Raw genomic sequence first — 26517 nt, 5'->3', positions numbered from 1 at the left:
TCTCCTCACTGTGAGTCGGGCTGGACTAATTTGTGTTTAGTAATCTAACAAAGCTATTACTAAAGCAATTTTAGCTTGTCACAAAGTTGTTTGGAAAGTGTAATCACAATGACTTCAGGTACATAATGAATGGGCCTGATCAACACAGGGTGGAAAGACATAACACATGTATTTTTGCTTATTTGACATTCTTTGCGCTGACTGTTTTATCAAAGAAACCCCTGACCTGATTAATAATGGATAATTATTAATCTCTTGTCGTCTTGTCTTTCTTTATCTCTTTGTCCCCTTCTCCAGCCCGATGAGGACTTATTTAATCCAGACTACGTCGAGGCGGACAGAGTGCTGGAGGTGGCTGTAACCACAGACACTGAGACTGGAGAGGTAGGTAACACATAAACACAGACGCTCTCTCCCAGCAGTGTTTGAAAATGGTTATTACTGAAGGTCCTCGGTGTGGCGGTACCCTCTTAGTCGTTGGCACACACAAACACACTATATTTTTCTGTGTTGTTGTAGGAGGTGACCCATTACCTCGTTAAGTGGTGCAGTCTCTCGTACGAGGAGGCGACGTGGGAGCTGCAGGAGGATTTGGACCCAGAAAAAATCAAAGAGTTTGAGGAGATCCAGAAACTGCCACCGGACCTCAGACACATGGTGAGTGGAAACACAATCGAAGACGAGTACAAATGAGAAAAAACTGTGTAGTTTGATGTGTTTTTCTGACATGGAGGAAAAATCTGTGAAAAGCAGAAACAAAACACCGGTGAAGTTTTAAGGAGAGACTGGCACTTTTCAGATCTTGGAAATCTCTCCAAGTGTGCACGTGAATGGCACGTGACAATTGTTGTTTTTGAAATTACTGTATGGATAAAGTTGCAATTATTATTGATTGGCCAAATATTTTTAGCAGTAGAACTATCACTTCAAATAAATCCAAAATTCTGAAATCTTATGAAATGAAACAAAATAGAAGAATAGAATAGAAAGTCTTTATTGTCACTGTACAAACAATAAACAACATAATCATTCATAAAATCAGAAATAAATAGTGTAAACATTTTTATCAAGTTGTTGTACATGTAAAATAAATAGTGGATTGCACCTGAAGAGCAACATAATGTTATGTAAGACTTTGACATAAAATAAAACCTTGCAACAATACACTGTCACTGTAGCAGCCAACCTCAGATGGAGCCTGATGATCAGTCTGAATTGTCATTTCTTATCTGCTCCTTATTCGCTCAGACATCAAGAGCTGCAGTGATTAATCAGTAAGTTGTTAACTCTGAAATGAATTGCCAACTAATTTGATGATCGCTTGTTTTTTCTTGCTTCAGTTTTTATTGAATCTTTGCAGAGAAATACATAGAACAGCATGACAACATCGACACACACAAATAAAATACAATAAAATACACAAACCAAATAAAAAATATATAAAGTAAGAATGATTGGTTGTCTGGAAATCTTCCAATATCTGTACAACTATCTGTACTGAGGCATTCATTTAGTTGATGTCAGGATTCATGTAAATGTTCAATTTTTTCCACTTCTTTTTAGAGTTGTTCTCTTTGACTCTCAAAATGTTTATTAGCTTTCCCATAACTTAAATGTCTTGGACAATTCCCAGTCAGTGTTCCACAAAACAAGACATTTGAGGACATCATCTTGGGCTCTGGGAAAAACTGATCTACATTTTTACATAGACAAAACAACAAATTGATCAATTGAGAAAATAATCGACAGATTAATTGACAATGAAAATAATTGTCAGTTGCAGTCCTACTCATGTTTGTTGATTTCTGACCAGAGTGACTGACATAATCATCCCGTCTGTCCGTCTTCAGTCAGCACAGAAGCTGCCATACCATGTGCTTGAAGCAGTTAACTTAAATTTGAAATATGGGTGCCAGGGTCAGTTAATTTTGCTTTCGAAGTAGCCCATTAACTGATGATGAACTAATAAATTTTTAAGAAAAAGAAAACAGCAAAATGAAGTGAGTGATGCAAGAGGTCTTATCTTTTAGCCTGGCGCTTCATTGACTCATTGAGCTTTAGTGCAGCATTTCAAACTGCTCTCCATTTAGAGGTTGTGAAATTTTATTGTTTTGCCTTTATTTTATTGTCTGTTGGCTTTGCTGCATTAACATGTGGAAACATAGCGCCCACTGCCTACCCTCCAGTCTCCACTAGATAGCTAGCATTAGCCTTGGCTGCTCTGCACTGCACACCCCCTGCATTGGGTGAAAGCTAGCTAGCAGCGCAGCCCATTCACAATTACTGCTGGTAACATCATCCTGATGGCGGGATGGTGCTGCTACGGATATATTCTGTCCACCCTCAGGTCTTCCCCAAGGTCGCCCTGGTGAGTAAGCGGCTTCATTTTCAGCAGCAAAACCTATTTAGCATTGTTAACCATGTTAGCAGCACTAGCAGTGTTGACACTGTGCTAACAGATCTGATGCTAAAGGAGGTTTGAGGCTCAAAAATTTAGCTGTTTTCTCACTGGGGCAATCTTAGGAGTAGGGTTGGTTTGGGTCTCGGTACCGGGGTTTTTTATTTTTTATTTTTTATTTTTTGAGACCGACCAATTTGTAGGCTGAAGAAATATGCTAATTTATGACTTCTTATTTCCTGTAAACAGATTTACAAAATCTTGTATAACTCTGTTGCAGCCACACCATTTTTCTGGCAGTTTTTCTGTCTGTGGTGCCGGAAGATGACGTCTTTATTCCTCATCCCCACCCACAAAGTTCTGATTGGCTCGGTTGCTTTTCAAGCCACGCAAACAGCCGTCAAATCACCAGATCTATTTGAATTGCTGAAAAGATCTGGAGATGTGGGCGGCGATTTAGATGTCTGGAACCAGACGATTTCAGATAAACAGTGAGCAAAAGCATTAACATTTCGAGTTTACGTTTGTGGGTGGATGAAAGAAAAAGGGAAACTGCACAACACCACAACAACATTATGGCTTTATTTTTCATCTCCAGTACTTCCTGCAGAACAGACAACCTTTGCTGCCCACATCTCTACAACCACGCTCCCTCAAAATCACCAACCGGGCCTTGTTTTCTTTTTCGGTGCTAATGAGTGCAAATGCAGTCAGTGCTGTGAGGGTTTTCTTTCTTCTGCACCATCAGGTCTGGGTTTGTGTTTGTTTTTGGAGGTGACATTGAGGTTTTGAAAATCCTCACAATCAAAACCATGTAAAATCTCCTCTCTACATCTGTGCTCCTCTGTTTACTGTGGGCATCAGTGTGAAGCCACGGGAGAGGCCGTCCAACGTGGGCAGAACAGAGAGGATTGTGACAGAGAAGTCATCAGTCTCCTGACCGTTCTAACAGCACATTTACTTTTGCTGAATGTTGAATACAAAATTGCTGCTCCAATAGCAGCAATTTTCTAGAGTCTCTCTGCACTCCTGAGAGATACAGGAGCGAGACCTGAGCAAATTATTTCTGCTCTTTAGCTGTTATTCATTTCAAAACTAGTATTATCACTTATTACACCCTGCCAGCAGCAATCTGTTGCACCACTTCTTTTTATTATTCTTCCATGTCATCTCCAAAATCACAGTTGGAGTCATCTCACACTTAAAAATAAAAATGGGACAACTCATTTATCAGGGGAAGCAAATAGTTTTAATACCCGATATTCTCCAAGTTCTTTTGTTGGATAAAATCTGTGTGAATGAAAGGAAACCCTTTCACATCATATCTAATAAAGCCACGGTCGTCAGTAGTCATATTTTTTTTAATAATTAAGCTTAAGCAAAAGTAGCTAGCTACATATCATATCATATCACTGAAATGGAAACTTTAAGTTGTAAAAACACCTGTTGATGACATGATAGAATGGAATAAGACAGAACAATGTGTGTGTGTGTGTGTGTTCATATTGCAGGAGCGTCCTCCTCCAGACAAATGGCAGAAGTTGGAGCGCTCCAGAGATTACCGGAACGGAAACCAGCTCAGAGAATACCAGTTAGAGGGAATGAACTGGTTACTGTTCAACTGGTACAACAGGTGAGTACTTCACCGCTGGAAAGATAGGTTTTTGATAAATCTAGGATGTCTCTACAATTGCAAATATTTTTGAAATTGGTGCCACGCAATTGCTGCTCCAGTTAGTTGGTGACATAATGTGAACGTCCATTTGAAACAGTGGTGCCCAACTGGAAAGAAACAATCTCCTGCTCTTGCAATTAAACTGAAAGCTGAAACATGTTTCTAAAACATTTTTGGTGAGAAATAAACAGTGTGGTATCAAAACCTTGATTTATTTTTTGATCAGCGCTGCCTAGTTGTACTGTTTGATTGGATTTCAGTCCCGAGTTTGAGAGAGAGGGGCAGGTCTGCTCTTTATCTCCTCCTGTACTCTGTGCGTGTGATCGTTCAATCTCCGGCTCATCCAGCCTGCATGTTAAAGTATACTTGGGCAAGATACTGAACCCCAAAATGCTCCCCATGGCTGTTCCATCAGTGTGTGAATGTGTGTGAATGCAGCACACAGCGTTACGATCATCTTTTATCCCTTTATTTATTTATCCTTTTATTGCCCTACTCTACCTGACAAGGAAGGTAAAGTAAAAACACACCGTTTAGTGATAATTATAAACATACTCAAGAGTGTTTACATTAAAAAGGGAGGTTCATATAATTAAATGCTCAAAGTCCTAAACGTTAAACTGCATTCTCAAAAACATACATTTCCAAATCTTGCAGGTTGCGTTAGTAGGTGAACCTGTAGGGACATGTTTGCATGGTGAGTGATAAAACAGCATCAATACATGAATAGGAAACTTGATAAATAATTAATAAATCAAGACTGCATTCTTTAAAGTAAGTAGGTTCTTACCAAAAAGATCCTTCAGGCCCTAAATCGTAACTGCTTTGAAACAATGCAGGTGTGAGTTGTGGATGAGCCCAATATACCATATGAAATATGTTTGCAGTGATTCAGCTTTCTTTTGTTTCATTTTTATTTATCATTCAGTCACTTCTTTTCTTTGCTTTTGTCTCTGGAGCTGCTCTAAGCTGTGAGTTTCCCCAGTGTGGGATTAGTAAAGTTTATCTGATCTTAAAAGACTTTCACTGAGGTACATTAAATGCCTCTCACAGGAAGGGCTTCTCGGCTCTGCAGCTGCATCAACTTCCTCAACTTTTGTAACACTTTGTTTGGGTCAGACAGTAACCGTGATTAAGACCAGTTCACTCCACTGTCAGTTATGTGTCATATGGCGAGCTGAACAGCAACAGCGTCAACGTTTTACCCATAACAGCTGATAATGTGTGAGTCAAACACAAGCTGGAAGACGGGGATGATTCTGTTAGTGTCTTTTAATAGCAGTAACTGTGGCTGAAGTCATGACCTCACAGAGCCTTTATCGGAAAGCTTTCCTTTTTTTGTGACCTTTAAGTGTCGGACGTCTGCAGAAACCCTTCAAGTGTATCTTTAAAAAATACTCACATGCCATATATATATGTTATAAGAGTTCTTGAATGCTTTAACTGTCTAGTCCCCTCCTTATCCGTAGCTGCCACAAAGAGATCCCTTCCTGAAGCTATTTCAGTTAAAGTGAGAGGGTCAAAATCCTCAGTCCTCGCTCTATGTAAAGACGCATTTTAAAGTTCAGCTGAAGCTAATACGAGGCTCCAGCAGTCAGAGTTAGTCAGATCAAGTGGGTGTCTTCCAGATTTAGTAAGAAATTCCCTCTTAGTGCTTCGAGCCACAGCAGAGGGACGGTAACACAAAGAGTTCTAAAAGGTTGTAACTTTGGAAAATAATTGATTTATTTGGCTGATTCTCTCTGACGAGGCCCCGTATTGTCTTCAAATAAACTCAAGAAGGTGTTTTTACACAGAATGAGGACTGAGTTTTACCCCCCATCTGTTAACAATGACACTGGGTTAAGAAGGGGTCTCTTATGCCGGATTTCCACTGGATGCATGTCCGTTGCGGAACGGCAGCGCTGGTTATCCGCTGCGTGCTTCACCGTCCGTCAATACCCACCGGCTGCGTTTGCTGTGCGGAGCGGTGCAGCTCCGCCAGAAGACATCTCAGTGCACTGCCATGATTAATATTTCCTCGTCCATGGTGTCAACGGGGTGAAATGACATCTGAAAACCTCTGACCTGTTGACTTCAGGCCTGCCTCTGCCCATTATGTAGTTTTCAAGGTGTAGTGCAGGGAAATATGATCCGCCGTGAACACTGTGTATTTTATTTTGAAAATTAACCGGATGTTTTATTGTGTTTCTGTGCACGACTTCCTGCCCCGCACGATCTGCTCTGTGCTGAATTGCTGCGTTGTGCTCCGGCGTCCGGCAAAAATAGAAGTCCTGCGTATCTGTTGCGGAGGGCTCCGGAGTGCCGGAGCTGAGACGGAGCCGGAACGCAGCACAGCCGCAGCCGGTGGAAACACACACATTGACTAGAATTGAATCCTATCGGCTCCGCTGCCGTGCCGGAGCGCAGACGCAACCAACACGCATCTGGTGGAAATAGGCCGTTAGGACGCATTCACACTGGCGCTGTTTGGTCCGCTTTAAATGAAACCTGGTCCGCTTCCACAGATAGTTCGGTTCGTTTGGAGTGGTGTGAACGCTCATTCGAACTCTGGTGCGGACCAAATAAGTGAACCCTGGTCCGCTTGAAAACTGGAGGTCTCAGTTGACTTGCAAGTGAACCCTGGTGCAGTTCGCTTACAGTGGGAAATGCAAACCGACTATCCAGTGAACAAAAGAGAGGAGTGGTGTTTTTGTGGTGACCAAGCCGGCTGGAGGGGCTGGATTTCCGTTTTGGGTCCTGACCAATTGATGAGCCGGGTTTTCTTCTTCCTCGTGCTTTTTTTCTTCCTGGTCAGTGGTTGTTTCGGGCAATACCGCCCTTGAACGAGCAGCTGTTGTAACTGCGTGATGTTTAAAAAGTGCAGTGTGAAAGTGAACCGAACCAAATGAAGGTTTGAAATTTTTCGGCATCCTCCGCCCAATCGAACCAAGTCCCCCGGACGGTCCTGGTGTGAATGTGCCCTTAGTGGCCATATAGACAGAAGAAACAGTTGCAGCCCGCAAAAACTATGTACAACCTATCCTAGCTGTATTTATCGTCTCCCCTGTTCTGTCAACATTGTATATGAAGCGAGAAGAGAACATCATTAATATACATGGGGGGAAAATGTAAAAAATGATTCTTAGTTTGTTAGAGGGCGGGTCCATCTGCGTACTGTTCTGTGTTTTTCAAATTGAAACTCCCACTCAGCTGTTAGCAAAAAGCAATGATGTAGTTTACAGCGGTGATGCCCCCCCCTTCACCATACATGCCATTCGCTGACAGTAAACGCAGTGAGGAGGAGAAGTGTGAGGAAAGTGTTAACTTGAAAGACTTGATCTTGAAGGTAAAAAATGGTGCTATTCTCTTATTATTAAATCTTTATTTAGACATGTGAAGGCCATTACGAGTCAGTATAATATGTGCATAGTGCATTTGTACTGTACAAACACATTCAATGAGTCATGCTCAGTGTGTTACCTACAGTAGATGTGGTCCCAGTATGGAGAAACTGACAGGAGTACCTGGGCACAGAATCAAAGCAATACACTGCTCTGGACGCCATGTTAGTCTGCTTCCAAAAATCGCACAGTAACAAAAACAAACAAACCAATCAGTGGCAGCAATAGACAAGCAACTCCTCGTGTTCTGCAGGGTAAAATGACTATTTCTGTCAATAAAGTCTGGTGGCTTTGGATGGAGGCCACAGCAAAACATATTTTAGACCCCTAAAAGAGAAAACACCATTAAAAAAATCAATATCTGTTTAAATGTGTGCTATAGTTAGATTATTTTTACCACTTTACCATGATGTCAGACAGTCCTTTCCAATGGGAGCTGCAGCTCTTATATCACCCTCTTTAAAGCCACCAGACTCCAGACGAAAGGTGCTGAAACCTACATTGGGTCACATGGGTAAAGGTTTTTTAAGGGGCTTGGGAAAATAGCATTTTGAGTCTAAAACATTCATACTGCAACCAAAATTTGAATTTCTGAATTTACCATCAGATTTATGTATGAATCCTCTTTATATTGCCCTCATCCTTGACTGTATCTGTGTCTGAGTGAAACATCATAAAGATCCCTGCACCACATGATGACTTTATGTAGGATATCTGCAGAAAGCCAGATTGAAGACTTGAGATGTAACTTTAACACCTCAGAATCCCACTGTACTGCATATTTTCAGATTAGATCTGACCATAAATGAAATGAATGAAACTTCTAAAACGTATTTTTGCCTCAGGATACAGAGCTCGTATAAATAATACCAGTATGTCATGAGAGGAAAGGCATGTTAACACAAATTCATGAATTAGCTCGACTATTTTACTAGTAAGCATTAAGGGATGTATTTCCTGTATTTTAGGATTGAGGCACAACATAAGGATTCCTCTCACACTGTCTTTGTTTTTTTTTCTAGAAAAAACTGCATACTGGCGGATGAAATGGGTTTGGGAAAGACCATCCAGTCCATCACCTTCCTGTACGAGATCTTCAGCATGGGTATCCGCGGCCCCTTCCTCATCATCGCCCCTCTGTCCACCATCACCAACTGGGAGAGGGAGTTTCGCACGTGGACACGCATGAACGTCATCGTGTATCACGGCTCGCAGATCAGCCGGCAGATGATCCTGCAGTATGAGATGTTTTACAGAGACGCCCAGGTGAGGTTTGGATGTATCAGCCTGTGCATACGAGTCATCGCCTCTCCTTAATCAGTGAGTGAGTCAGCTGTGTGACGTTGTTAGGAGTAAAGGGAGAAGGTGTGGGTTGGTGTCTTTTTCTTACCTTTATAAATATATGAAAGTGAGGGAAATGCATGAAAGTGTTGACATTTAACTGTGGCTGAAAGGGAATCATCCCCACGTATCCGGTTACTCTGCTGTGAATCATCTGTAGGTGATGTTTTTTCATGACAGTGTTCTCGATGAGTCAATACATTTAGGCTGCTTTCAGACCTAGAGTCGTCTCCTTTGGTCTGAATCAGGGACTAATTTTGTTCCAAAGTTGTATAATTGCCTAGAGTTGGTTCGTGTTCTCACGGCAGCATTTACAAGATGACCAGATCAAATGCCTTGTGTGAGAAAGCTGCTCTTGATTGGTCAGAATTTCCATGTGGGAAAAATCCAGGAAGTAAAGCAAACGTTGAAGAAGAGTACACTTGCAAGATAAATGTGACACTTTCTAATGTCACAATGGAGGGACAACTACGCAGGTTGATTTTAGCGCTGCTCATCGTGGACTATATTGCTGTCATTGTTCATTTTAGTCAAACCATACAGTTTGAAAACGAGGCGCGGCTCCAACTAGAAAACAATGTTTTGATGCATTGGATGTGCTGAATGTGCATATTAAGGCAGTACAGGAGGAGGTGCACATTAATAATCCTCCAGGACTGTAACATGCTCATGTTTAACCCAAACAATGTGTCATGTGACTGCAGTTGCTTCACATCCAGGTCGCAACACCTTCTCACCACAAAACAACCGCACCAGAGTTCGGTTGTTTTGGTGCACACCTGAGTGTGATTGCTGTGTTCACACCTGCCCAAACGAACCACACTTAGGGGGCAAACGAACTTGAGTTCAATTGAACCGAACCAAACAGGGCAGGTGTGAAAGCAACCTTAGATTATGGTGGTCAAAGGTCACTGTGACCTTGCGTCTGTCTCATTTCATTCCTGTGAACGCCTTGATGGAATTTCTTCAAATTTGTCACAAACGTCCACTTGGCTTCAAGAATGAACTGATTTGAACTCGATGGTTAAAGGTCAAAGCTCAAGATCACTGTGGCCTCACAAAACATATCTTTGGCCATGACAGAATTTATATGCTAATTGTGACAAAATCTCTCACAATCTAATTTAATAAAATGATGAAGTGATCATATATCCAAAAGGTCTAGGGTCAACCTCACCGTGACATCATAATGTTCTGAAAAAAACACTTTTCTGGCCATTACTCATCGTCATACCTCAGGAGCAGAAGGGGAGACATTTAGTCAGATACTGAACGGGCGACATTCATCCTGAAACTGTGCTGATTGTATAGAGCTTCTCTGCTGCCGGGGGGAAGATCTGTGTGAAGCATTGATGTTCTCCACAGACATGGATGCAAACTGTAACTGCAACTTGACTGGTTCACTGAGGCTGGCACAAGCATGGGGGAGTAATTCTAGTTTTCAGATGTGAGGGTGCGATGAATGTAAGTTGAATATTGTTTGGTTTTCGGCTGTTGGGAGGACAGAGCATGGAATATGACGACTTCAGCTCTAGGATACTGTGATGGATATATTTCACTATTTCTAACATTTTGTTTTGACAGCAGTGCATTGCTTAATCAGAAATATAATCGACCAATAAATTGATTATGAAAGAAATGTTTAATTCATATGCTGATTTAATGCAAACCTGCCCTCTCTGTTTCTGCTGTATTAAATAAGTAGTGGAGAGTAGGGAAACCTCTTCCATCAAATCTCAGCGGGATCAAATGTAAGGTCTTTGCATTCAGTGCGGAATTGTTCAGAATTGTTAAGAGAATGATCCATTTAGTGAGAAGTGAGTTCACCACAAGCTTTAAATGTTTTGTAGCTGTATCACTGTGGGTTTATTGTGTACCTTTTAATTAATGGTGGAGGCAAACCCTTGTCGAGAGAGATGAAGGTCTGTGTCTGCAGAGTTAAAGAGAGGATATTATAATATTGTAGTTTTAGGTTGTAGAGGCGCATGGACGACAAAAGATTTGAGAAAGCTGAAAATTAATTCTGAGCCCTATTCAGTGTGGGAGTCAACATTTTAGAGCGTGCAGGGATGAATTTGTGAGAGCAGAATGAGATTTGAGCTTGCAGTCCTGATGGTGTGTGCCTTTGGTCCTGCACTGGAGATTTAAGTTGGTGGATTTGGGTTCGTAATGGTTCAAATAATTTTCAATCAGAAAAAAGAGAAAAAAGAAAGCCTTGTGTCTGGTTTTAAGATCACACTTGTAATATAAGTACGTAGGATGCGAAAGTGGCCACTGTGATATATAGGTAGTCACTACTTTTCTTTTTTGAAGATATTTATTTGGGGAATTTTGGCTTTTATTTGATAGGACAGATATAGTGTGAGAGGGGCAGAAAGAATGGGGACGACATGCAGCAAAGGGCTGTGTGTTTAATTAGAACCTGTGGCCATTGCAGCAAGGACACAGCCTTTGTACACGGGGCACCTGCTCTACCAGGTGAGCTAGTAGGCACCCAGATAGTCACTACTTTGTATATAATTTGTCCCTCAAAATCAGTCCCCCATAACAGCTTTAAAACAAGATGATTTGCGAACACATTAACACATTAAATGTGATGTGATCTCCTGTATTCTCACGCTGACCTCCCACTCCTCCGCAGCACACTCGACAATATTTGGATTGTTCTGAACCAGCAAAAGTTCATGTTGGAGTGATTTACGGTCGAGGCTTTGACCTTTCGAGACTCTTGAACATTTCAGATTGACCTGTTCTGCAGATGTGTGATAGAAGCTGTGATAGAGGGGCATAGTTGAGTTGAGCTGTATTTGTGTAGTCGATCCTCAAGATGTCAAAATAGTTCTTCAAATAATGAGGATTATTCACTGGAAAAAAACTAAACTGTGATTTAGCAGGTTTTGTGTCTGACTGTGGCTCTCTCTGTCTGTCTCTCTCCGTCCATCCTCCGTCCTCGGGGACTGTTGCAGTGTGTTTAACACTCAGGGTGTGNAGAAGCTGTGATAGAGGGGCATAGTTGAGTTGAGCTGTATTTGTGTAGTTGGTCCTCAAGATGTCAAAATAGTTCTTCAAATAATGAGGATTATTCACTGGAAAAAACTAAACTGTGATTTAGCAGGTTTTGTGTCTGACTGTTGCTCTCTCTGTCTGTCTCTCTCCGTCCATCCTCCGTCCTTGGGGACTGTTGCAGTGTGTTTAACACTCAGGGTGTGACAGACATCCATCACGCAATCGTCATGTCTCTCTCTTTCACACTGACCTCTTTTTCCCTCTCCTTCACTCTCCCTGCAGCGTGGCTCCATTTCTGACCGTCGAGTGATCAGCGTCCTTAACATTTTTATTTTATGGAGCATTTCAGCTGTGCAGTTATTTAAATATTCACTGTCATAACAAGTTTCTTTTTACCACATGTCCAGTCTCAGATTAAGGTGTCATTAGCGGCTAGTAGTTTTGACTTCGGCTTTCTGCTTCCCTGATATGAATGTTTAAATGTGCCTTTCTCAGGGTAACACCATCCCAGGTATTCTGAAGTTTCATGGGGTGATCACTACTTTTGAGATGATCATGGCCGACTGTCCGGAGCTGAAGAAGCTCCACTGGCGCTGTGTCGTGATCGACGAAGCCCACCGCCTGAAAAACAGGAACTGCAAACTGCTGGAGGGACTCAAGCTCATGAACCTGGTCAGTTAGTCTGTGTGTATGCGTGTGTGTGTCTGAATGTACTGTATGTTTTGTGTTTAACATCGCAGCTATAGGAATCTTGTTCTCTCAGCCTCTCCTCTCCTGTGAAAAGATTGTTTTGATAAACTGCAAAGTCTTAGGGCTGCTGTGAAACTGCACCTACTCGGGGCAACAAAAAAGTTTGTCTTGGGTGCACTGGTACGACAGACAAACAAGAAAGGACGGCAGAGACACAAAAAGGCCCACAGGCTGAGATCAATGCAAGAAATTGTCAGTTTATTTAGGACATCCATGCACAAAAAGACAGGCGCTCAAAGTGCAAAAAAATGTTTGATATCTTAAATAAATGTGTGGACCTTTTTGTGGCAGTCCAGCCCAGCTACATTGGTGAGTGTGTATCTTCTCTGCCATCCCTTCTTGTTTTAATAAACCCCATTGAATTATTTTTTCAGTTGAGTTTGACTAAATAGTATTAGAAGCAGCAGATTCTGTTTGATACATAGCATTTTTTTTTAAAGAGAACTCTGTCCATGTTTCTCACAGGAACACAAGGTTCTGCTGACAGGAACCCCTCTGCAGAACTCAGTGGAGGAGTTGTTCAGCCTGTTGAATTTCCTGGAGCCACTGCAGTTTCCTTCAGAGAGCACCTTCCTGGAAGAATTTGGAGACCTCAAAACAGATGAACAGGTACGCTGAGATAAGTTCATGTAGATGCACACCGCAGACTGTGAAAAGCAGCCACAGGAAGTAGTGGTGTTTATCGTAAATGCATCCAAACATTGCTTCCTTTCTCTGAAGCTCTGTGTCTTTTGTTGTGTTGTTTGACATCAGCTGTGTTTTATTTGCTCTTGTCCTTTTCTTTTCCCAAAGCAGTAAGACACTGGATTTAGACAAACACGTTCAGTGTGGACATAAAGATGAAGAAAGATGCTTTTCTCCAGAAAAGCAAAAAAAAAGTCTGTATGTAGCATTTGCATTTATATCACATTCCCGCCTCCTCCTGTGTTCTGTGCAACAGGTGAAGAAGCTTCAGGCCATTCTGAAGCCCATGATGTTGAGGAGGCTGAAGGACGATGTGGAAAAAAACCTGGCGCCTAAAGAGGAGACCATCATAGAGGTATGACTGTGTGTGTGTGTGTGTGTGCGTGTGCGTGTATGAAAAGAAAGAAAGAACTTCTCTGCTGCTTCCTGCTGTTTTGGCTGAATGATTTATTAATATCATGACAAAAGCTTCATGAAGGTCGCTCCAGTTATAAGTGCGAAAATCAGATTATTACTGTTTTTTTTAATCAGAATCACTCGTCTTTAACACATGAGTTTTATTTCATCATATTTAACATGTTCTTAAACACAACTAAATTCTAAATTAAATTCTAATTAAATTAATAACTAATTCATAACCATAATTATACTAATAAATGTCTGTTGAGTTATTCTAAGACACTTGATGACAACAAAAGACCTACATTGAAAGAATGGGTTAATGCAATGACGGAAACAGCATCTTATGGATGTTTGCTCAGTAGAATAAATGGAGATCAGGAGAAAGGAGCGTCTCCCTGGTGACTGGTTATGGACTCGTATCAAAATGGAAGATAACCCTACAGAATTATGAACTTGCTCTGTGATCATGTGACCCTGTAGAGTGATGCGTGAGGACATATGGGTGACATGTTTTCATTGGTTGTTTGTTTTCTTCTCTTTCCTTTTGGAGTTATTTGTTATTTCTTTCTTCATGTACTGGAGTCCACCTCAATATTGTAAAAAATATTTTATGCCCGGAAAATAATATACATGCCATGTACCAAGCCTTTAAAAGTAATAAAAACTTAAATTTAAAAAAAAAAAAAAAAAAAAAAAAAAGATTTAATTACATTGACACTGTAGCCTCAGAGGGTTTACCCCAGAAAAGTTGGGAGGCCAGGTTGCGAGTAACTTTTGACAGGGGCCAACGACACACTTTGATTTGATTTTGATGCTATCAATGCAGCTAAGTTAAATTAAAATACGTTTTCAGGACAAACAGTAGCATTTGGTCTCATATGCAGGTGGAATATGATGAAGCTTTGGTGTGTACGTGGTTTGAGTGACTGAAATAGGAGGACAAAAAGATTTTTGTAGATGTAGCTGTCATGGGGAGAGGAGCAGCATTATCAGGAAGTTGGTGAGAAATTGCTCAACTTTAGTAACATGATTTGAGCTGTTGCGAAATTTTGGCCCCTCATAGTTAACGTAACATAATGTTATAATCAGCTCACTCACTGAAAACACAGAGGTGAGCTGCTGACTCATTAGAGTTTACTGTAATGTTAAAGTTAACATCAAACAGTTAAACATTGGCTACCTGTTAACATTATACTAGCAAGCTAAGTGTTGCAGCTACGGCTGTCATGAGGTCAGAGGCTGGCGACTGTGTGCGTGCGTGTGTGCAGTCAGTTTAATTTCCATCACTGTTCATTGTTACGTCAGCAGGGTGTTTGTCTTTACTCTCCAGGCTACTGTAGTTTAAGAAACATCTTAAACAGACATCTTAGAAAGTTCCCTGATGCGTGAGCCAGGTTGGGGGTCAGTTTAGAGCAGGCGGGCTGCAGGGCTTGTGATACACTGGCTGAAACTCTGCCTCATGGCTAAAGGATGCTGAGATCAAACAGGTGCAGGTTAGGTGAACCAGAAATTCTAACATTGCCCTCAGTCGTGAATATGAATGTATGCATGTCAGCCATCCGAAAAACAAGTTGTAAATACTATAAATTGATGATCGGATGGTTTTGGTAATGTCTAATATTCCACTATGGAAATCACAACGTAATGTATGATTAACTGTAACTGCTAAGTCGTTAGATACGAGGTGGAGACAACAAACAACAGAAGTAACCTTACGTATCACCTGCCTGTATACCAAACTAAAGCTGGACTGTTTTCCTTCTTGTGGTGTTCCTCCTGCAGGTGGAGCTGACCAACATTCAAAAGAAATATTACCGAGCCATCTTAGAGAAGAATTTTTCCTTCCTGTCCAAAGGAGCAAACCAGCACAACATGCCCAACCTCATTAACACCATGATGGAGCTCCGCAAGTGCTGCAACCACCCTTACCTTATCACAGGTGAGCGCACACACACACACACACACACACACACACACACACACACGCACACACACACGCACACACAGAAAAGGACTCCTTGAATGCTGGAATCACCCATAGTTTCCAGTCATTAACCTTGTTCTTCCCTGGTTGTAAGTGAGCCTCTTTAATGACACATCAGTAATAATGAGCAATTAATTAAGGAACTGTAATTACACGGCGCTGCTTTGCAACAGTAACATTTGTTCAACCAACAGGCAGTGGGAACGAAGAAAATTAGAAACTGCGATGGTGAGAGAGAATGACACCAAGAAATTAATTATTTTATTTGCAGTTAATTACCGCCCTCTCCATTCCTCTATCTCAGCAGTCTGAAACTTCTCGGGTTGCAACGGTATGAGATTTTCACGGTGGGTTAACCGTCTCAGAAAATATCACGGTTTCACAGTATTAAGGCCCATACACACCGAACCGGGAACTAGCAGCAACAAAAGCAGACTGTTGGGTTGCCAAAAAGTTGCACATGAACACACTGCAAAGACTACAGCTGGTGGCCAACCATCACGCACATTCTGCGCCTGCATGGGGCGGAATAACTCTCCACACTAGCAGACAGTGGTCGTCTGTATTTGTCATTTTAAAAGGCAAACTGGAAGACTGCCTTGATGCTAGGTAGCCAGTTAGCACATACACAACAAAATCCAATCCAGTGTTTACAGGACAAAGCATCACAAAATGTTTCTGCTGAAGAGCTCAATGGCTAAAGAAAAATAATCTGACCTTATGTAACAAGTTCGTTTCAATCTCACTCCCTCTTGACTTTAGCTTTTTGTTTACTTTCCTCACTTCCGTTTTTCTTCTCTGAGCTGAACTGCAAGTCAGAGTGACTTCATTCACTGATAGGCTCGCTATCGTAGACACTGATTCATCATGCTGAATCTACTAAAAGAAAACACGGTGGGACACACCATGCTGATTAAGGCGAAAGATGCTCACCAACAGCCCAACATCTTCCTTTGGAAAATAACAAAATGAAGGTTAAATTCTCCGATCAGTTGCATTTACATTACATAATTCAATATCCGAGTTAAGTAAATGTACACGGTATGATAACTGTCAATTTTGATTTCACAGTATGCCTTGAACCTGGAACACTGCTGCAACCCTATCCCTCTCTCTAACCGCTCTCTTCTTGTCTTTCAGGAGCGGAGGAGAAGATTCTGGAAAGTTTCAGGAAGGTCTACAGTCCAGACGCCATGGACTTCCAGCTGCAGGCCATGATTCAGGCAGCTGGTAAACTGGTGCTGATTGACAAGCTGCTGCCCAAACTGCTGGCCGGGGGACACAAAGTCCTGGTCTTCTCCCAGATGGTGCGCTGTCTGGACATCATGGAGGACTACCTCATACAGAGACGGTGAGGAGGGGTCACAGAAACAGAATGGAGATTTAGGAGAGATAAACAAAGCATGTAAATAAAAATATCTGGCAGAAAGGAGAGGATTGTAAAGATACATTTATTACGCCTGACATAATGAAGGCATTTCTGTGTGTTTTCTTCAGCTACACATACGAACGCATTGACGGTCGCGTGCGAGGGAACCTGCGGCAGGCGGCCATCGACAGGTTCTGCAAACCCGACTCAGACCGCTTCGTTTTCCTGCTGTGCACCAGAGCCGGAGGGCTGGGAATCAACCTGACAGCTGCAGACACCTGCATCATCTTCGACTCCGACTGGAACCCTCAGAATGACCTGCAGGTGAGCAGAGAGCTTGAAGAGATGACATTATATTCTGTTACATCACATACAGGTGGATGACGTCAGTTTTATCAATACGTACTGTAGTTCTGCTGAAGAGACGAGACTGTCAGGTGTTAAACAACTTAACCCACTTGTGCTTGGTGGAAGTGTTCTCAGGACTTACCTAAAAAAAAAGTGAAAAATAAGTTTTTTGGGGCACTGAGTAGCTCACCTGGTAGAGCAGGCGCCCTGTTTACAAAGGCTATCTCTTTGCCGCAGCAGCTGTGGATTTGATTCTAATCTGCAGCCCTTTGCTGCATGTCTTCTCTGTCAGCCTGTAAATCCACAACAACAAGCTTTTGCTTCCATGTTAACAATATTTTTCATATATGTATTAAAGCTTTGTAACCCCAGTCAGGTTGGCTCACATCACATGTTCAAATAACACATCAACACTGTGCAAATGCATCCAACACCATTCTAATGTCTGACTGCGTTCACATTCACAATGCATTATACTGTTTTTATGCTGAACATCTGTCTCTGACTTGCTCCACGTCAGGCCCAGGCACGCTGCCACCGGATTGGTCAGAGCAAAGCAGTTAAAGTCTACAGGCTGATCACGAGGAACTCGTACGAGAGGGAAATGTTTGACAAAGCCAGTCTGAAGCTGGGATTGGACAAAGCTGTCCTCCAAGACATCAACCGCAAGGGAAGCCTCAACGGGGTAAGAGAGTCTCATTAGACACCGTCAGGCTGTTGAATGTTACGTTTAGAGATTCACCAATTTATTGGGTAAACATCAGCATCAGCCGATACTCGCTTTGTTGGCGAATAAGATGACATTCACTGATAACAGAGGCCGATGTTTTTCTGTTGTATCGCATCAATTTGACACCGGCTAAAAAGCAGGGCTTGAGACAAACGTTGTCGTGTCGTCCGGGGGGACAATAGAAATCGTGTTTGGGATGAACAGATCCTCCCAGGGACAAAAGAACGCAGTAAACTCACCATTGATGTGTCAGCAGATGTTTCCCTGACAACGCCACATGGTAAACAACAAATGGCCGAAAGAGGTCGCATTGAATAACATTATGATGCCTTCAATCTCTGTTCAATAAAAATTAATATTGGGCAAGGGTAAATGCTATAGTTCTCATCATGTGTTCAAACGTTAATTTGTAAATTTTAGTTTTTAGGTGAGAAACGTTTTTCAAATACAGTTTTTTTTAAAGGAGAAATTTGTTGGATGTTCACAACAATCCCTAGTTATAATGTATGTAAGATTCTTTGAGGGGTTTGGTCAGTGTCACAATGTTCCAGTTGTACGTTGGTCAGATATAAATCGAAGAAAAATTCTTGGGGTTGTCTGTTACTACAGGTGCAGCAGCTTTCTAAGCTAGAAGTGGAGGATTTGTTGAAAAAAGGAGCGTACGGAGCACTGATGGACGAAGAAGACGAGGGCTCCAAGTTCTGTGAAGAAGACATCGATCAGATACTGCAGAGACGAACTCAGACCATCACCATCCAGTCTGAAGGGAAAGGCTCCACGTTCGCTAAGGTAGAAATCCTGAAACATTAAGTAAAATAATCCATTCACAAACCCCCAAACGACTACAACACATCGATCTAATGAAGGAAAAGGGTGTAATATTATCGAGAAAATTACAGCACGAGATGTTTAATACATTGTACATCATATGTATACATTGGTGTGACCTTGTAGATGTATATTTCATGTTCAGTGTGAAGTGGTTGTTATAATGAAGGTCTTAAATTAGATGGACAGTTGGTATTGTGGCTTCAAATGGTGATTTATCTTGTCCCTTAGTCTAAATCCTGTTTCAGACGCCTTTTGGAGGACACACTGAATACTTTGAATATTTTGGCATGAAGATCAAATGTGAGGATACGAAAAACATTTTAGCTTCAGTCAAAACATTTGGTTGAACGCCATCATCTGTCAAAGCCCAGTTAACATCAACCAGAATCTGACTCTATTTTTTCAATTTTTTTCTCACTGATTCCTTCTGTTTTTCTTTCCTCAGGCCAGTTTCATCTCATCTGGTAACAGAACGGACATTTCTCTGGACGACCCCAACTTCTGGCAGAAATGGGCCAAGATTGCTGAGGTGGAGATCGACTCCAAATCAGAGAAGGTACAGAGAGATGGAAGAAAGAACAGATTTAAGAATGAGAGCCAGAGAGGAGGAAAGTCTTAAGTGCTATATTGTAGGAAACTGGATTTGCTTGAGTTTCTTGAAGACGTTTGACCTTTTATCCAAGAGTCCTTCAGTTCTGTACTCAAGACGCCTCTTGAATGAGAGGTGAAACCTGTGATATAACGCTTAAGATTACCATGAACTAGATGACTGAGAATCTTAACCAACGAGAGGAGGAAAGGAACAAAAAGAAGTAGAGGGGTTTCAAAGAAAAGGGACAGAAAACAAGACGATGTAGAGTGCAGTCTCCACCAGGCGGCTGCGTTCAAGCTTCCCAAGCTGATTGCAGCCACTCTAGACAATTCTTGTAATTCCAGTGGCCGTGTTTCAAAAGATATCATATAATTATGAGGATAAATATATTTAAAGTAACTGAAACAAAGCCACAAATCTTTGATTGATGTCGTTCTTAACTGGACTTAGAATGATATTAACTTTGTCTGTAGGCGACAGCACAACAAAGCAGGAAACAACAACACAATTAAAAAAAATCAAAAATGAACCATTTAATTATATATGTCAAGGGAAAATGACCAAATCAACCAAGTCTACAAAATCAAGCAGGTGAAACGCTCCCCCAAAGTGGTATGACGCCCTGCGGCAAACGGAACAAAACCAGGTGGAGAGTTGCGCCTGGTGGAACTGTCCCTCCTGGCTCCCTTACAGTCAAGATGGCAGTGAGGATAACAAAACGTGGACTAATTAATCAAGCAACGTGTCCGACTTTAGTAGATCATAACATATGGGGTGTGGAATTTATCTGCAGGTCCTTGGGTTCATAATGGGTCCAAACTTTTTTTTATGGATGTCGGTTTTAGAGCAGCAACAAAGGCCAAAATGTGTCCTGCAACCAATGGTAAAGCTTGTTGTTTTAAGCGGCCCCTACCGGTCGGTTAAGAGGAGTGAGGAGTCAGCAGTCAGTGACGATAGAAAACCATTTTTTAACAATTACGAATCACCACAACCTCTCGAGGTCCTTCAACATACAGTCACAAATGTGCACACAAACTATTAGGCTGATTGGTCCAGTAGTTTGTGACATCAGCTGTGGACAAACAGATACACACAATTACACATTTACTCACACACTCACACACACAAGCACATGCATGATTATAATAATGAAGGAGATAAAAAGAAGAAAGTGACAGAGAAGGGAGCAAAAAAATTAGGACATTGAAGGGCAAACAGGACCAATAGTGAGCTTTAACTACTGAGCACGAGTAATGCCGTCTTGTAAAGGTAAGATGAAGGAAGGATGAGAAAGTGAGATGAGGAACAACACAAGGCTTGGAAAGAAAAATGGATCTGTTCCAAGTTAGTGAACACAAAGATGGAGGGAGGGGAATTTAAGCTGAGCTCCCAAACTGGGAAAAGAGTAAACAAGGGCAGAATGGGAATGAGGATAAAGGAATCCCACTCTTCCTTCCCTTTTCCCTCCCCTCCCCTCCCCCTCGTAACAGATGGACTGCCTTAATGAATGAAGCAGATTGCACACTGAGCACTGCTACTGTCTTCATACCTCGTGTGTGTGTGTGGACCATGAGTCGTGCCTTGAATCCCTAATAATTCACACCCCCAGCGAACAGAAGTCGTGTGTGTGTGTGTGTGTGTGTGTTGGTGTGTTTTTTTTAGTCTCTCCTCAGGTGTCCTTCTCTTATGAATCCAACCAGAGGATAAAAACTTGGACAGCTCTCTCCTCACCTGCTTCATCTTGTCACTACAAAGTCTAGCTTTCACTGTTGTCTCTCTCATCCAGGAGTCCTTGGTGATTGACACGCCGCGGGTGAGGAAACAGACGCGCCACTACAACTCCTTTGAAGATGACGAGCTGATGGAGTTCTCAGAGCTGGACAGTGACTCAGAGGAGCGGCCGTGTCGGACTCGCCGCCTGGGCGAACGCACCCGGCGGTACCTCCGTGCAGAGTGCTTCCGGGTTGAGAAGAACCTGCTTATCTTCGGGTACGACATGAGACGTCATGGCTGCACATTTAAGGGCTATACACATGCCGCGTCTTTAACCGTCTGGAAAGCAAGGGTTCAGGTGCTGGGTGCTACTCTTGTGCCTACTCTGTGCCAACATTCAAGGGCGCAAAGGCAGGTTGTGTCTGAGGTTGCTGAGCTGGATAAAGGCTAAAGTGAACAGATATGTTTTTAACTTTCTTTTAAAAATATTTAGCGAGCTAGCTTCCCTGATATCTATAGGTAGTGTGTTCCATAGCTTTGGGGCGTAATTGACAAAGGCTGCATCCCTGATCTTCTTCCGGCTGTTGATGGGAACCTCCAATAAACCAGCAGCAGATGAGTGCGGTGTTCTTGGAGGCAAATAGTGAACAAGGGAGTTAGCAATGTAGCTCGGTCCCGGCCCATGCAGGGCTTTGTATACAAGGAGGAGGAGCTTAAAATCAATTTTAAATGTAACGGGAAGTCAGCACCGAGCAGCTCAGACTGGCCTGATGTGCTCCTACCTCTTGGTTCTGGTTCATAGCTGAGCTGCAGAGTTTTGAATGAGCTGAAGTCTCTCTCTGTGGTGTTGAAGGTCTTGTACTTTAAGTGTGAGTAGAAATGCTCTCAAGTTGACATCTGATTGCCGGCAGTACCTCGTCCTTGGGCTGCGCAGCATAACAAAACAGAAAAATGACCAACCATGTTAAAAGCGACTCTTTTTCATTTCTCTCTTAACGCTCTGAACACACATCCCTCACTCCCAGCAGCCAGAGTCTTAAACCTTGTGGGATGACAGCAAACTGATGCTCAGTCCAATAAAAAGCTACTTGTGAGCGCATATATTTTTTTGTTTACAAGGTTGGTGTGTTGCAAACATAAATGAGGCAAAATACACCAGAGCAAACTTCCCTGTGGTTTGAAGTGAAGACAATAAATTCTTTACTCTGTGATCAGACAGTTATTGTTTAATGTTTATCGCTGCTGTATTTATTTATTTCTGCGTTGTTCCCTGTCTACATTTTCACTTCCCTCTCCATTCACCACTGGGTCTCTCCAGCTGGGGTCGGTGGAAGGACATCCTAAACCACGGTCGATTCAAATGGCACCTGGCAGAGAGAGACATGGAGGTGATCTGTAGGTAAGTAGAGCAAGTCTTTTTATATAATTTTACTCTACAGAGATTCTGAAATGCCAGAATGATTTACAAGGAGTGTAACGATAAAAATGTCACGCAAGCAACAGGACACCAGGGTCAGAGCTGTAATATCCCAAAAATATACCTGCAAACATCGCTGTTGTCATGTGAACATAAAAACATGGCAAATATTTTAAGACCATCTTTTCTGTGCTGCAGGGCTCTGCTGGTTTACTGCCTGAGACACTACAAAGGTGATGACAAGATCAAGAGCTTCATCTGGGATCTGATTACACCCACAAAGGAAGGCCAGGACCAGGCGCTGCTAAATCACTCTGGTTAGCATTTCACTCTTTACTTGCACTGTAATGTTAGTGGGGCTGTAACTGTTTGTGTATATGTACTGGGAACTATGGTGCTCAGGTCATGGTTCACTGCATGCAGAATAGACAGTATAGACTGATGCATGTAATGTGTAATGCAAGTGAAAAGCCGGTGCTGGAAGAACCTCCCGAGGATTCCTTGTCAGCGACAGTAGTGACGGAGAGTGAACTGTGTTTAAGACACGGACAGTGTGACGCCGTTGGTTTACCATTGTAGGGTCTGTGAATGGGAACACATCAAGCATGCTAACTAGGGTGGAGCAGAGTATTCGGATTAAACGAGTATACGGTACAGATAATTTAATATTTACGAGGACACATATCGTATGAGTAGAATGTGTCAAAATCTGTACTTGTGATGACCTGTGATCAAGTACAATCTGAATAATGTTCTGTAAATAGTTCTTGAATTAATAATAACTATAGCAACTTCTGATCAAGCCATATTAGGCCCCACCCACGTTTGATTTAAACTCTCCCCGCTTCCTTCTTAAAGCCCGCCCACTCCGAGTACAGATAGGGACACAGATAATTTAGTTGTTTGAACAATTACAGATACAGATTAAGGTTGTTCTCGCTCATCCCTAATGCTAACGCACATCTGACGCCATCACCCAGATGTGCTGATCACTGGATTGATTGGTCTGTCTTTGACACTTACACTACTGTCTGTTCTAAGTAAATGAACAGTAATGTATTCATTTATTTTTTCTCGCTGTACCAATCGTGCACTGAGCTGTCATTTTTGCGTACCATTACACCAGTAAATGTTTGCCCATGTCGTTATACTCCACCACTGCAGTTAGCACTGAAAGAGTACTCCACAGTTTGAGCATTGTACTGCTATAACACAACATACAGTTAAGAAAAAGGATGAAAACTGATGCAGCAGAACCTGAGATCATCTTTTTATTATTCCACACCTGCAATCCACATGTCTAGATTACCCACAGTGCAGCAACCACCAAGAGTTCAGTCTGAGATTTGGTTGTGTGGCTAATTTAGCTTCTGACCACTAGACTCAGGCAGAGTGATGAGCTCACTTCTTTGAACTCCACACCTTCAGGTTTTATTCATTTTTAAACTTGTAGTCTTCAGACCCAGCCGATGCTGACTCAGGTGACATTTTCCAGATTTCCTCATAGCTCCCTCTGGAGCCACAAAAGTCTTGATACTATCTTTGATGTGTAACACTGGTGGAGTTCTTCTCTACCACTTTCAGAATTATTTTACCTCAGAAGCTCCCACATTGTCTTGCACTTTATTGGATGATGGCATGTGCTTCATATATACAAAATCCATGGCTATGCCCTCACTGTCCCAGGTTTATCAGCTCCTGTTCCTCGGGGTCGGAAGGGGAAGAAGCTGAAGAATCAGCTGAATGTTCCGGAGGTGAAGAACGCCGACTGGCTGGTCCACTGTAACCCTGAGGTGGTGCTGCAGGATGACAGCTACAAGAAACACCTCAAACAACACTGCAACAAGTCAGTTTACAAATGACTCTACTAACTCTAATTAACAAGACTGAACTACAGTCTGCTGTTGTGTAACCTTGATGATGTAACAGATGAACTTTATCCGTGTGCTGCAACAAGTCTAAAGCCCAGCTCAGACCAAAGATTCCCAACGAGATGAAACAGTTTTAGAGTGTTGCAGAGAAAAGTTGTGGCGGTGTGAACTGGCCAGTCTGAGCTCGACTCAAGCCAGCTGATGGTGTCACCTGCCACTCAGCTGGTCACATTGCCAGCGGTTGGTTTAAGAATGCAAAGCATGTCAGAGTAAGCCTCTACAGTAAAGAGTGACTCATGTTAGGTCAGCACCATGGTCTGTATTCAGTAATAAATACATAGATTACTTTTCTGATCACCAGAAGGGGAAAAGGGGACACATACCTAGCGGTGCAGGAGCAGTGTCGACTCACAGTTTCGCCATTTGTGGTCTCTACTTTTTTTGTTTGAGGCCAGAAGCCTCAATTCATGTAATTTTGCCTTGTTCATAAAAAACCCCCATCATGAATATACCCTTCCACCACATTCTGTAGACCTTGCTGTCGGCTTTTTGAAGCTGTATTGCCCGACGCCCAGAAACTGTCTTATAAACACTGCTGCACCCGGCTAAATGGAAGGGTCAATGAAAAGGGCAGAAAGAGACAAAGATCCCTCTGAGCACCATTTGAATAAGAAGAGAAGAAATCAGCAGTCGTTGGTGAAAGAAACTGGAAGCTTAGAATCAAAATGTGTGCAGATTTTAAATAGTAACAGCTTCCTGTTTCAGTGTCAAATGCACAATAATGCTTTCAACAGGCTGGAATTAAAAGACGTGTTGCTTTAGCAAAGCTCTTCTTCAGAGTGCACAGTTGAAACAGAAGGTTAGTCCAGGGTTAGTGCTGATGGAGTATCAGCTGAACGTACTATAGAGTGACGGATCACAGTCTAAACTGATTCAATCTTACAACTGTAGGACCCAGTTACACTGTTGTGGTTCGATAATGGTCGAGACTTAGTTATGGTTTTCTGGACTGGAAAACAAATACAAAATCCAACAGTATTCTCCCATCATGCAACACTGTGGAGACATTCACGACATGCAAGTGTTAATCATCTAATTCTTCTTTAAGGGCCGAAACTGTTTCAGATTTAAACAAAACATCTGGTGTCTGAATTACAGTGTTATTTAAATCTCTTTTAAATCTTTTGAATGCCAGTGTAACTAGTTTAGTTTGTAATTTTTGAGCAGCTATTAGAGATGCTACAACACTGCAGATGGTATGAGAATGTCATCTTTTACTGTGGTGTATTTAAGTACAACCTGTCTCCCTCCACAGGGTGCTACTGAGGGTGCGCATGTTGTACTACCTGAAGGTGGAGGTGTTGGGTGAGGCTGCCAATCAAGCTCTAGAGGGGATCCCTGCCAGGTATGAAGCAGCCACCATGTTCTTCATATTAAAAAATAAACTTTGTTGGACTGTTTGTTCAGATGGTTGGTTGATTTGTTGATCTGTCCCGACACTTGATGCAATATTTGGCCGGATGAGACTGAAAGCGCTCAGACGATCTGTCAAAGTGCCATTTGGAGTTGTGACAGAGTTTTTGTTTGCTTGTGTTTTCAGTGTCCTGACTCGACACTGACGTCACTGACTGACGGATTGATTATTTGCACGTGTGTCTGTTTGTGTTGACAGTAAACTTGAGGTGTCACTACCCGACATCGACTACATAGAGATTCCAGCTCCATGGTGGGATGCGGATGCTGACAAGTCTCTCCTCATAGGAGTCCACAAACACGGTGAGAGCCGCTGTCAACTTACGCGCCCATCATTTTTTGACATGAAAGGTTGCTGAGCACTGTTGTTTCAGTTTTTGGGAATTATTTTTCATGTTGTGATTTAAAAAGGAACTATTCTGCTCATAATCAAGTTTATACTTGTATTTTGGGTTTCTAGTATAACATGTTAACATGTTTTAATGTTAAAAACCCACTATTTTCCTCATTCTGTCTGTGCTGGAATATTTGTATTCACCTTCTGTCTGAG

At 42.1% G+C, this 26517-nt stretch overlaps 1 protein-coding gene across 4 annotated transcripts in view; it reads left to right on the top strand.

Annotated features, from left to right (window-relative positions):
* Positions 1-26517, top strand: part of chd6 (chromodomain helicase DNA binding protein 6) — a 168303-nt gene that overhangs the window by 103745 nt on the left and 38041 nt on the right. For all 4 annotated transcript variants that reach the window (XM_050037647.1, XM_050037645.1, XM_050037646.1 and 1 more), the window contains exons 10-28: positions 298-384; positions 520-657; positions 3910-4031; positions 8479-8722; positions 12299-12475; positions 13019-13162; positions 13494-13592; positions 15422-15578; positions 16764-16974; positions 17121-17316; positions 17861-18025; positions 18680-18859; positions 19347-19457; positions 21280-21482; positions 22525-22605; positions 22822-22940; positions 24310-24469; positions 25810-25899; positions 26167-26270. In XM_050037647.1, coding sequence (XP_049893604.1) covers positions 298-384; positions 520-657; positions 3910-4031; positions 8479-8722; positions 12299-12475; positions 13019-13162; positions 13494-13592; positions 15422-15578; positions 16764-16974; positions 17121-17316; positions 17861-18025; positions 18680-18859; positions 19347-19457; positions 21280-21482; positions 22525-22605; positions 22822-22940; positions 24310-24469; positions 25810-25899; positions 26167-26270 — 2788 coding nt within the window. The remainder of the gene's footprint in view (positions 1-297; positions 385-519; positions 658-3909; positions 4032-8478; positions 8723-12298; positions 12476-13018; positions 13163-13493; positions 13593-15421; positions 15579-16763; positions 16975-17120; positions 17317-17860; positions 18026-18679; positions 18860-19346; positions 19458-21279; positions 21483-22524; positions 22606-22821; positions 22941-24309; positions 24470-25809; positions 25900-26166; positions 26271-26517) is intronic.

Source organism: Epinephelus moara, chromosome 24, assembly GCF_006386435.1.
Source record: "Epinephelus moara isolate mb chromosome 24, YSFRI_EMoa_1.0, whole genome shotgun sequence".
Lineage (NCBI taxonomy): Eukaryota > Metazoa > Chordata > Actinopteri > Perciformes > Serranidae > Epinephelus > Epinephelus moara.
This window is presented reverse-complemented; position numbering and strand designations above follow the sequence as displayed.